This window comes from Xenopus laevis, chromosome 5S (assembly GCF_017654675.1).
Source record: "Xenopus laevis strain J_2021 chromosome 5S, Xenopus_laevis_v10.1, whole genome shotgun sequence".
Taxonomy (NCBI): Eukaryota; Metazoa; Chordata; class Amphibia; order Anura; family Pipidae; genus Xenopus; species Xenopus laevis.
The window spans coordinates 126,421,394-126,434,102 of record NC_054380.1 but is presented as its reverse complement, the minus strand read 5'-3'; the positions used below and the strand labels follow the sequence as shown (position 1 = coordinate 126,434,102).

The following is a 12,709-nucleotide window of genomic DNA, read 5'->3' as shown; positions in this document are numbered from 1 at the left end:
GCTATGGGTTACTGCTCCTGGGCAAGCTTAGTGCCTTTTATTACATGTGGGGGATAGTGTTTATTAGGAACCCTCCCCACCCCCTTAAAGGAGAACTGAACCCTAAAAATGCCATATTCTATATACCGAACTTATTGCACCAGCCTAAAGTTTCAGCTTGTCAATAGCAGCAATGATCCAGGACTTCAAACTTGTCACAGGGGGTCACCATCTTGGAAAGTGTCTGTGACACTCACATGCTCAGTGGGCTCTGATTGGCTGTTGAGAAGCCAAGCTTAGGGCTCGTCACTAATTATCCAGCAGAAAATGAGCTTCCCCTGTAATATAAGCTGATGCTACAGGTTTGCTGATTATTAAATTCTGATGCTAATTGCACTGGTTTCTGTGCTGCCATGTAGTAATTATCTGTATTAATTACTAATCAGCCTTATATTGTGACATTTCTATTCTATGTGTACTGTATATTGTGAGTGGCTCCCTAAACTCAGTAAGTGACAGCAGCACAGAGCATGTGCAGTGAATCAGCAGAAAAGAAGATGGGGAGCTACTGGGGCATCTTTGGAGACACAGATCTTTACTGCTTAAGGGCTGTGGTTGCCTTGGGCTGGTACAGAAGCACAAAACATAATGTACAACAGTTCTAGCTACTTCTTTATTTAAGCTTTAGTTCTCCTTTAATTCTTCTTTTATTAGGAACACAAAAAAGCAAAAGTAACTGCATGCAAGTGCCTGGCAGCTTATCTCTGGTTTGATACAACCTGAAGCCTTTAACTGCAAGGAACCCTATCCGAATGCCTTAATTAATGTCTGTTTTTTTTTAACCATTCCATCACTACCTTCTCTCTGGGTTACACGAGATATTGTGCTGAGAGGGGAGCGGGATAGTGCACTATTTTTACACGTACTATAACATATACGATTGCTAGCCTATTGTTTTGAATGTATTTTAAAAAAGCAATTTTTGTGGGTTTTGTTCTGAAAACTGCTAGTTTGGCTGCAAACACATGATCAGAGCTTCCATGTTTTTTATGAGTACACCCCCCAACTACTTCTGTTCTTCAGATCCTCCGTATTAGTCACAGTTCTATTATAGAATATATAAGTGCTATGGCCTCATTCGCGTCCCTCCCTTTAATATGTTTTTATTCTTCGAAACAAAAAAATCTGATTTGTCGTCTTTTTTTTTTTTTAATCGTCCATAGCACATGCGCACAAGAGCTAACACACCTTATTCATACTGTAGATGTATTTTAATACTTTGGGAACTGTTCTGCATCACAGAGCTCTAGATAGAGAATGGCAATTCAAAAATGACTATTTGGCGGTTGTGTAGCTGGGATAAGTAAACCAATAAGGACTGAAGAATTATCTTTACACTGTCTTATAATTAAAGAATTAATTTATAGGGGATGGTTCACACTGTACTCCTGCCCCCTCCAAAGTGCATGTTTTATACAGAAACAGTAGGATACAATGTTCACCATATTGACAATAAAATATGTAGCCTTCAGCCCAGCCCCATGTTTATATACAGTGTCTTGACTGGTCCTTCTTCTCCCATGCCGTTTCTGTGAATGCTCACCGTTGCCTATTAACAAATATATCTGTATCATTGAATAAAGTAACTTTTTAATGTCATTTTCCTAATGAATCCTATACTTTCCTGCTTTGTTTCCATCGCCCCCATTTCTGACATCATAGCCTCAGCGCAGCAATTTTTTGACCACACCCCTTTCTGTGGCCTCACCCCCTAATTACCATGTTTGTTTTACAAAATATGGCAGGTTATGAAAGTTTGAAAATATTTCTCCTTATCTAAACTGTGTTTTTGTGTCTCAAAATTGTTACAAAGTATCTTATTTGCACCTGTTATCTGTTCTGGGCTCTCTGCTAAAAGCCAATTAAGTGAGAAACTTTGTTTCTTTTTCTGGCTGTTCAGTGCAGAGAAAAGAGGGACTTTCCAGTACAAATGAGGGACTGCGGGTTGAGCTGTCAAAAGAGGGACTGTCCCTCCGAAAAAGGGACAGTTGGGAGGTATATGATAGAATGTGCCATTTCAGAGGCCTGTGATGTCACAAATCACTTTTTTTTTTTTGTAAAATACTGAGTTTTGAAAATTGCCCTTGATCTGTCTTGTTACCCGTTCCTGTAAAACAGAGATTGTTGTTGCTGACGTTCACATGGTGCTGGTCGAATGCTATTCTGTAGTTATGCCTGAGTTCAAGTCAAATGTTGTCCATCCCCTACAGATACTTAAGTGCTCAGAATATCAAATACAAGTATGGGACCTGTTATCCGAAATGCTCGGGACCTGGGGCTTTCCAGATAACGGATCTTTCCGTAATGTGGATCTTCATACCTTAAAGAAGACATTTTGTGTAAAAAAAAAAGAACTTACCAGTGCGTTTTACTCATTTAGATATAGAAGAATTGTGCTTTAAAAAAGTAGTGTTTTATTGAATATTTCTGCAAAAACCCTAATAATCCCTCCCTTCTCTTCCACTTCCTGCTCCCTGAATTCCCAGGCTGTGCAGGGGAGCCGACGGCTCTCAGCTCACTGCACTGTAGGACAGGAACCAATCAGCAGCTAGCAGGACCTGGTAGGTAACTGAAGCCTGTCTGTGCTTGTGTGCCTGCTGGGCTGTGATTGGCTGTCCCTCTCCTACTTTGCATCTTGCAGGGACCGTTAGGACACGCCCACCCCTCATTTGAAACAGGGACCAGAGAGCATCTATAGGGAGCTCTAATAAATGTAATTCAAAATTCAAATTTTCGAATTTTTTTATGGTCAAAACTGTCAAATTCAACTAGGGAGTTTAAATTTGAATTCGATTTTTGAGATTTATCATGCACTGGCCCTTTAAAGGACAAGGAAAGTCTAAAATAGAATAAGGCTAGAAATGCTGTATTTTGTATATCAAACATAAACTTACTGCACCACAAGCCTAATCAAACAAATAATTTATGCTTTCAAAGTTGCCCACAGGGGGCTGACATCTTGTAACTTTGTTAAACATCTTTGCCTGACCCTGCACAAGCTCACTGTGGTTTGGGCTGCTTAGGGATCGTTATAAACAAAGTTGCTTGAGTTCTGCATGGCTGGGAAGTAAGGTGGGGCTCCCCCTGCTGTTCATAAGTATGATTGTTTCCCTGCTCAGCAGTTAGGGACCGTCTGACAATTCCTATCCACAGCAGTAAATGAAGGGAGAATTTCACTGCATACAGTCAGGTTTCTTATAAAAACGTGACACATTTTTTAATTAAAGTATATTGGAGAAATGTTTCTTTTTCATTAAAGTAAGAATGGGATTTAATTTTTTTGCCTTTCCTTGTCCTTTAAAGGAAGCAGAATGCAACGTATGCCTCCAGACAGGCTTGTAAACATTCAAGGATGTTTATTGAAGTACAAGAAGCAGAGACAGCCTTTTGTGTTCTTACAACTAGGGATGCACCAAATCCACTATTTTGGATTTTGCCGAACCCCTGAATCCTTTGCGAAAGATTCGGCCGAACAGAATCCTAATTTGCATATGCAAATTAGGAGTTGAAAGGGGAAAACATTTTTTACTTCCTTGTTTTGTGACAAAAAGTCACGTGATTACCCTCCCCACCCCTAATTTGCATATGCAAATTAGGATTCAGATTTGGTTCGGCCGAATCCTGCTGAAAAAGGCTGAATCCAGAACCAAATCCTGGATTTGGTGCATCCCTACTTACAACACCTACTCATAGAGAGCCTGGGTTTACCCGTGTCCAATTGTGGCCTGATACGGCACATGGCAATCACCATACCAATATTGATTTACACAGAATAACAGACCTTACATACATACATACATAGTAACACAGTAAGTCCGGTTGAAAAAAGACACACGTCCATCAAATTCAACCTTTTAACCTGTCTAACTGGCAAGTTGATCCAGAGGAAGGAAAAACCCAACTGAAGTCTCTCCAATTTGCCTCAGAGGGGGAAAAAATTCCTTCCTGACTCCAAAATGGCAATGGGACCAGTCCCTGGATCAACTTGTACTATGAGCTATCTCCCATAACCCTGTATTCCCTCACTTGCTAAACACCATCCAACCCCTTCTTAAAGCTATCTAATGTATCAGCCTGTACCACTGATCCAGGGAGACAATTCCACATCTTCACAGCTACAGTGGGGTCCACGTGTAACAGGGCTGCCAGGTCTAATTTTCCAAACCAGCTACAAAACCAGCCCAAAACTAGTCAAGAGGCACTTCAAAAGTAGTCCAAAAATAGCACAAATATGTGCACTGAAAAAAAAATCAAAAAAATAAATGAATGTGAAAATATGCCTTTTTCAAATTTCGCATATTTTTCCATGAAGCAAAATGGGACAGATTTGTCTGTCACCAGGGATGTAACTACAGAGGAGGGCCCAGGAGGTATAGGGGCCACATAAGGCCTTAATACATAAACAGTTTCAATAAATATTGATAAAAATTAGTGGCCAGCAGATTTTTGTCCCAAAATTTTCTGAAATTGAGGAAAGTCCCGGAAAATGTGAGAATGTTTAAGAGAGACTGGGAGCCCAAAATCTGGTAACTTCCGCCTTCTACACAAATCAGTCCCATTGCATGCTGGGTATTGTAGTCTTACACTAAACTTGACAGTCTGCAAATTGTTAAACAAAAACTACATTACCCAACATGCATTGGGAGACACAGGACTGGCCCATTAGGGCAAGAAAAAAAACTTTGGCTGGTTTTCAAAGTACAAACCAGCCAAAGGCCTAAAAAGAAGGCCAAATCTGTACCTTGGCTAGTTTGTACTTTCAAAACCCACTGGGCTTTAAATTAGTAGCCCAATTTGGATGGAAAACCGCCAACCTGGCAATCTTGTCTATCCTGGTCACGGGGGGCCGGAATGGCCACATTAGCTCCTCCCCAACAGAAGCCGGGTAGTATTTAGGAATGGGGAGGGGCATAGCTGGTCGCCTTATAAAAGGAACCAGGACAATTGTTTAGGGGGCAGGAAGGGGCAGAGCTCACCTGGAGTGATGGAATAGAGGGGCGGGTGCATAGGATGTTAGGGAATGTGGGAAGCTGCGCCCTGAGGTTGGGCGGAGACAGTAGCGGGGGGCGAGTCTTTGTTAAAGTGCGATGTAGTATAAGGAAACAGGCAGGTCTGGACTGGGAATCAAAACAGGTCAGAGTTATAGAAGAGGTTGCCACTGCCTTAGAAATGTGGGGCCTCCACTTGAGGGGGGTAAATACATAACAATAACACCTTATTAATTGCTGTCCAAAATGCAGCTGTTTTTGAAACACAACTCCCAGCAGCCTTGCCGACAGTAACTGCAGTATCCCCAAGCCTGACTTAGATGACAAATGATGTCTATACAATTGAATGAAACAAAACTTGCCTAATGAAACAAAATGTTATTTTAAGCAATGCTTCCATGTCCATTCATGAACCAAATGTAGATCATTTTGGACATATGTTAACGTAATTGCGAAATCGCAGCCCTACGCTCCTCCAGCCTAAATTCCATTTTCCACAAGGCTTCTGTGATTCTCTTTCTTCTCAATTCTGTTAATGTAGCAGTTGTCAGGATGAGCAGTGCAGGGAATAACAGAGGATAGACAGATACTACTTTCAACAGCCACATTTTTATTTTGTTTTATTTGGGTGGAGTTCCCTTTAATCACCTCCTGATTTGCATCCCTTGTCCCAGAGAAGAAGGAAGACTCTCCTGGGTGATCGAGGGCCTGTATCACTGCACTGTCCCACTCATTTGTGTATAATACTAAGGCAGAGTCCAAGGTGTCTGTCAGTGGGTTCCTAGCTGGGCAGCAGTTCACTTCCAAGCTTCTTCTTTTGGTTTCCCCCTGTGAGAAAATAATTCATATAGACCAGAGTCTTCCCCAGCTCCGTGTTCATCCGACTCCCAATAGTCTGGTTTGTGGTGTTGGGTATTCGGTCAGAAAAAAGAGGCACTTCTTTTGGTAACTCTTCCACTTCCTTCTTATTTCCCTGTGAGAAGAGGAGGAGGGAAGGTACAAGTGTAACATTTAGGGTCAGGGCACACGCTCCTCAGATTCAGAGATATTAGTCGTCCGGCGACAAATCTCCTCTTCTTTGGGGGCGACTAATCTCCCCGAACTGCCTCCCGTCAGCTAGAATGTAAATTGCCGGCAGAATGGAACTTGGAACATTTCGTTTTCCAAAGTCGCCCAAAGTTTCCTCGCGAGGCAACTTTGGAAAACGAAGCACTCCGAGTGCCATCCCACCGGCGATTTACATTCTAGCTGACGAGAGTTAGTTCAGGGAGATTAGTCGCCCCAAAGAAGTGACTAATTTCCCTGAATCTGAGGAGCGTGTGTCTCTGCCCCTTAGGTTTCCTTACACTCTGCGATGCATCAGATTGTTGGTTACTAGACCAGGGCAAACATTGCACCTGTAATTACATGTCCCATTGAGTCATACAGGAATATGTCATAAATGATGCAAAGTTTGTCCGTGTCTATTAATCCTTAGCAACCAGATGTTTACTTTAAATAGATAACCAGTGCATACTGCCTGCTAATTGGTTGCTAGCCCAGCAACAAACATTGCACCTTTTATTATGTGAGTGCATAGATGCATATATTTATAGAATGCTATTTGTATTTACAATTCAGTATATTCTTATAATACATTGATAGTCCAAGCTGGGGGAAAGGAAAGAAGTCTCTTACCCCTAAGAGCTTGCAATCTAAGCAATACATTTTGGGCTGCATTTGCTGGTCATATTTCTTGCAAGAGTCTCAATCTCATAATAACCCGGTCATTCACTCCTCATATCCAGTCAATTATTCAATCATGTCAGTTCCACCTAAGCAACATATCCAAAATACCATCATTTATTTATCACTCAAGATGCTGCAAAAAATCATATTCACTCTCTCGACATATCACGTCTACACTACTGTAACCCTCTTTTAATTGGCCTTCCCCTCCAGAGACTGTCACCTCTCCAGTCCATAATGAACACTGCTGCGAGGCTCATACACCTCAGCAACCGCTCCTCCTCTGCCTCGCCATTCTGCCAATCCCTGCACTGGCTTCCACTAGCTTTCAGAATAAATTTCAAATTAATGACCCTGACATTCAAAGCACTTCATTACTCTGCCCCACCCTACATTTCTGAACTCATCTCTATATACTCACCCAACTATGCTCCTCTACTGACCTGCTCCTCAACTCTTCTCTCATTACCTCCTCACATGCTCACATTCAAGACTTTGCAAGGGCTGCCCCCCCTCCTCTGGAACTCTCTCCCACGGACTGTCTGACTTTCTCCCAACCTTTCTGCTTTCAAAAGATCTCTTAAAAACACACTTTTTTTTAGAGAAGCCTACCCTCACTCTGCTTAACTACCAAATGCAACACCACATACTTAATTCTGGTCCTGTGAACTCCCATACCTTGTGTCTTATTCCCTTCCCTTTAGATTGTAAGCTCTTTTGCAAAGCGCCTTCCTCACCTTTGTACTGGTATTGGTTGTGATGTATGTAACTCCATATGTTCTATGTATGTAATTCATGTGATTTAGTTGTATAATCACATTTACTTTACAGCGCTGCAAAATATGTTGGCGCTATATAAATACACGTTAATAATAATCATCATCATCATCTTGTATTTCTAAAGTGCCGGTCAGTTACCCAGCTGTTTATATTAAAGGGAAACAAAAGGCATAATCAATGGAGGGTGCAAGTTCTTAGGCCTCCCCGATTATTTTAGTTCCTTCCTACCAGGAGTTGGTGCTCCTCTACTTTAAAATAAATGCGTTGGCCCAAAGTAGTTTTGCTATGATCACTACACTTGCATTCTGTATCTCAGGCACCACCTGTGCCTATTGAATCTGGATGCAGAATTTGGGGAAGAAGTTCTGTACTTTACATGCACTCCCCAAGGGCAGCACAGAGGATTCCTGGGACACTGAGCAGTATGGTGGTGTGACACTCACAAGCTTAGTACCGTAGGTCGGTGAATTATTTCAAGAAAAGGAGCACTGGTCTGGGATAGGAATCAAACAACTATAACCATTGAGGGTAGCTAACTCTTTGGCACCCCCAGTGATGTTACCCTTTGTTCTACATTAACAGCAAACAGGAGACTTGCAATAGACAGACAGTTGCAATCATGTGATACATTATAATCTCGAAAAGTTGCTGCAACATTTGTACATTTGTGACAAAAAGGGCGTGTAGGCAACTTGCTAACTAGGGTTTTCTCAGAACAGGAAAACAAAGATGGCGGCTGTGCAGTTGCCGGAAGCGCCCAGACTAAGATGTTTTTTAGAAAAGGTGAGAATATACCCTGGCTAGCAGGTGAGCAATTTGCATCACTGGTGGTTGCCTAACAAACTGGCCCCCTCAATGATTTTTACTGCTGTATGATTAAAGGGCCAGCAGGTGTGTGTGTCTTACCAGGGAATCATACTCTTTCAGGAACCCCCAGTTCTCATGCCTGCAAGAAACAAGAACAATCCAAATGACTGGCTGTTTAACAGCAGTAAATATTGATACTATTATACGTTTAGAGATAACACCGGGGCCCCAGCACTTGTAATGACCAATGAATCCACCTATTGCTTCTTCCCATGGAAAAGCATAAAGAAAGCTCCGCACTCACTGGCACCAACCAGCAGTCAGAACGTGTGAAAGTGTTTGCCATTGTCATATGATTTCTCATGCTTTGTTTTCTGTGTGTCAGTGTTGTGTTGTGCACTAGACCTGTAGTTATTGTGTATTACAGGCTTTGTTTGCTGTGCATCCATTAAGTTACAGGAAAGTTACCAACAGAAACGCTAGAATTTGTCGACAATTATAAATTGGCACTGTTCTATGTGAGGACTACAGTATGTAGGGAATACAGTGCCTCATACAGTACATGGGACCATAATTTAATAATACTTTTCTGGCACAGCCTCTGGCCCTGATAATACCTACGATTCTTGTCCCTGTTTTAGCAGATTGTCAGGCTGTTGGGTGCCGGGACATAAACACTGTTCTACCAGTGGCTCCTGGTGACTAGGGATGCGCCTCCATTTCTCTTGAGATTCTGCTCAACAGTAATGATTCTATACATGTGTGCGGCTGTATCATGCAATCTTATTTATTGTATATATAGTGAATAAAGTACCCCCTCTTGTAAAATATAAGGATATTATAAGTTACCGAGGAGTTTAATGACCATATAAAAACACGAGGCCGAAGGCCGAGTGTTTTTATACAGGTCATGGAGCGCCGAGGTAACTTCTAATATCCTCATATTTTAGAACTGGGGGTACTTTATTTATTATAATACACACATTTCAGTGAGTCATGTGACAGAAATGATATCAGAACTCACCGTTTATAAGGATATAATTTACAAGATATTCATGGCTTTGTGTATTATATATTTATATAATCTACAGTCTGGTCATTTCCCTATGGGACCAGACTGTAAATTATATCCTTATAAACGGCGCGTTCATGCGTCAGAACGCGCCGATTATAAGCTTAAAGAGACAGCACTCGCAGCTGCTGCCTTGCTTCCCACCGCTATAGCTTTCGGGGCTCCCCATCTAATCACTTCCCACAATGGATTTACCCGTTTTATGCGATGAAGGGCTTCTCTTTCCTTCATCGCATCTCTCACTCCTGTCACAAGTCTCCCTGCAGCTGCCTCCCTGGTGTCGCTTTCCTCACAGGATTCGGCTCCATTTTCACTCCCCCTCCCGTCCAGTGTCTGAAGTCTCGCTCCGCCTCCCTTACGCTGCCTAAATCTCGCTCTGCCTCCCTTACACTACAAAGTCTCGCTCTGCCTCCCGTCCACTCGCTCCCCCTCCTTCCCTGCATGACCGGTAAAAGAAAATGATGTGACACAGAGGGGGAGTGAAAATGTAGAGGAATCCTGTGAGGAAAAGAGCGAGACCAGGGAGGCAGCTGCAGGAGACGTGTGCCATTTAGAAAGCAAGAATAAAATACAGGTACCTAAAAGAGCTGCAGTTAAAGATAAAAATCAACTTGTAGAGACACTTCAAAAAAAGTAAAACTGAACCCAGAAACTGTAGATTATAATAGATAATGTACCCCCCACTTAAAATTTATAAAGATATTAATAGTCACCTCTGAGTTATGTGACCTGTATAAAAGCACTCGGCCTGCGGCCTCGTGCTTTTATATGGTCACATAACTCCTCGGTAACATAATATCTTTATAAATTACAGTAGGGGGTACATTATCCACTATATAACCAGAGGAGCAGCTGATTATACCTTGTGGGGTTGGCTCCTGTAGGGGAGGCCAGAGATGTGGGGTGGGTCCAATGTGAAGTCCACCTAGGGCGATATCTGGCATAATGTGTATTTGTCCTTGAAAGCCCTGGGAGCCTACACTGAGGGGCAGATTTACTAAGCTAGAGTGAATAATTTGAATGGAAAAATATTCGAATTTCGAAGTATTTTTTTGGGTACTTCGACCATCGAATTGGTCAAATTCGATCGAAGCGAATGATTCGAACGATTCGAAGTAAAAATCGGTCGACTATTCGACCATTCGATAATCAAAGTACTTTCTCTTCATACTTTACTTCAAACCTACCCGAGGTGCAATGTTAGCCTATGGGGACCTTCCCCAGCACTTTTCTAAGTTTTTTTTTGGTCGGATAAAAATCCTTTGATCGATCGCTTAAAATCGTTCGAGCTTTTGCGCTAAAATCCTTCGAATTCGATATTCGAATTCGAAGGGTTTTACTTCGAGGGTTTTTTAACCCTCGAAATTGGACCCTTGATAAATCTGCCTCTGAATGTCAAATAGAGTGAAACATGAAGACGTAATGGCTGATACTTAATCATAAAGTAAAAGGGGCCCTTGAACCAAAAAAGTCCTATAATTTGAGGTCTGTCCCTGAGCTCTGTTATGTAGGAAAAGACTTTGCAGCGATTCCTGACAGAGTTCATGTAGGACACACTGCCAGGGACTCACCAGCGTTTCCCGCCTCTTCTCTCAGCTTCCACAAATTCCCGCCAAACTTGGTCGTGCCTCACTGTATCCTCCCAGCAGCGATTCTCCTTCTCTTTGGTACTCGGCTGAGAGGTGGGCTGGGCCCCTGTAACAGACTTGTTAAAGGAGACAGAGGAGGTTGAGGCAAGTTGCTGTGCCGTCCGTCTGTCTGGCAGTCTGTACCCCGCTGAGGTGCTCCTTTGTATAGTGTCGTGCCGGCTGCCCATCTCCACTCTGTGTTACCACTGGAGCACAAGAAAGTAAATTGTGCCCCCCAGGGCCGATTTACCCAGATTCTCTGACTCTTTGCAAAGTCCTGGCTGAGTTGCGACTTCTAGTCTTGAGTTTGTTGTGTTGCTGGAGGTGCAGTGAGTAGAAGAGAAGGAGGCACACACACTTATCCCCAGTCTGTTTACTATCTCCCTTGGAAACCAGATCTAGGGCTGAGCTCATGAATATTCCGCTTTACAACGAGCCCAGGCAGCAGCCCGTAGTGATAAGGAATCCACCCAAGGAACCAATCTGCCCATGACTTCTGCTGCCACAGATATTGGGAAGAGAATTGACAATACCTGCAAAACAAATGGACAAAAAACAGATGAGTTCTGGTCAATTATGAGAAATGAAAAAGTATAAATGATACAAGATCAGACCTGATCATGATATATCATCTTGGCGTCTAAAAGCAGACAAGCAACTCTCTTTGGGGTAAATTTACTAACCTGCGAAAAATTCGCCAGTTACGACTTTGCACCCATCGATACATTATGCCAGGCGTACATTCTCTCAGAAAACGCTAATTTACTAAAATGCAAAGTTGCGTCCAGGGCGCAAACGCTGGCGAATTTTTGCTAGCGTTACTTCGGCAACTAAAGCGAAGATACTCTAGCATTCAATTATGCCTAGGGCAAATTCGTTAGAGGTCTTCGCTCAGGCTAATTAGCATACGGCTGGAAATTTAAAGTTGAATGGACGTATATGTTGCAGCAAATACATTACATTACACAAGTCAGGGAACCTTTGTTATAATGCCCTACACATGAGCCCACTGTATAGTTTGTGTTCTATAAGTTAGAAAATGTATGGGGGAACCCAGTTACCCCCAAGAAATTTAAAGCACTTTTGCAGGCATCAAGGAAAAGACGCCAGTTTTTTTCCACTAAAAATATGATGTAAGTAACAGAGGATTGAGGAAGATCTATGCACTCCTGGCACTTCACCTGGTCTGAGCTGGCAAAGGCAAGTCGGTCGAAAGAGGTAAAATTCAGTAAAATCCGCATCTTAGTGAATTTGCCGAGTAACGTCCATTTGCCAGAGCGAAAATTCGCCTGGCGATAGAGTTCAAATGAGGGCTAGCGTTGTCTATTTCACTAGTATTTCGCCTGTTAGTAAATCAGCAAAGTACGTAAAAACAGTAACGCCGGCGAATCGTCGCCATCGCTAGTCACTTCGCCCTTTAGTAAAATCTGCCCCTTTGTCTTCACGGACATCGGAATGATAAGTATACATATTACTCAGCATTTGGATATGGAGAACTTTTTCTTTGTGTGAACAATGTGTTTATGACACAGTCCAGATTTAGACATCGGAGTCTGCATTTTTAACAACCATACAACATCATAATTAATTTGAGCTCACTGCATTTGGGAATGGAGTTTTTCTAATTTCTCTATCAATCACAGCCTAAGAGACGGGTCGACTCACAT

The 12,709-nt window shown here is 42.4% G+C and overlaps 1 protein-coding gene across 2 annotated transcripts; it reads right to left on the bottom strand.

The window, feature by feature from the left end:
* Window positions 1–5,616: 5,616 nt before the first annotated feature.
* c2orf50.S (chromosome 2 open reading frame 50 S homeolog) lies at window positions 5,617–11,418 on the bottom strand. 2 transcript variants are annotated; one of them, XM_018265942.2, is made up of 3 exons: window positions 10,986–11,418; window positions 8,442–8,481; window positions 5,617–6,000 (listed from the first exon to the last, which is right to left on the bottom strand). In XM_018265942.2, exons 1-3 carry the CDS (start codon window positions 11,228–11,230, stop codon window positions 5,809–5,811), a joined length of 477 nt encoding a protein of 158 aa, XP_018121431.1. In that variant the 5' UTR covers window positions 11,231–11,418; the 3' UTR covers window positions 5,617–5,808. The 2 variants fall into 2 exon arrangements, 1 of the variants encoding a protein (XP_018121431.1); XR_005961652.1 differs by lacking the exon at window positions 10,986–11,418 and adding an exon at window positions 9,610–9,887 and having other exon boundaries at window positions 5,949–6,000.
* Window positions 11,419–12,709: the final 1,291 nt, after the last annotated feature.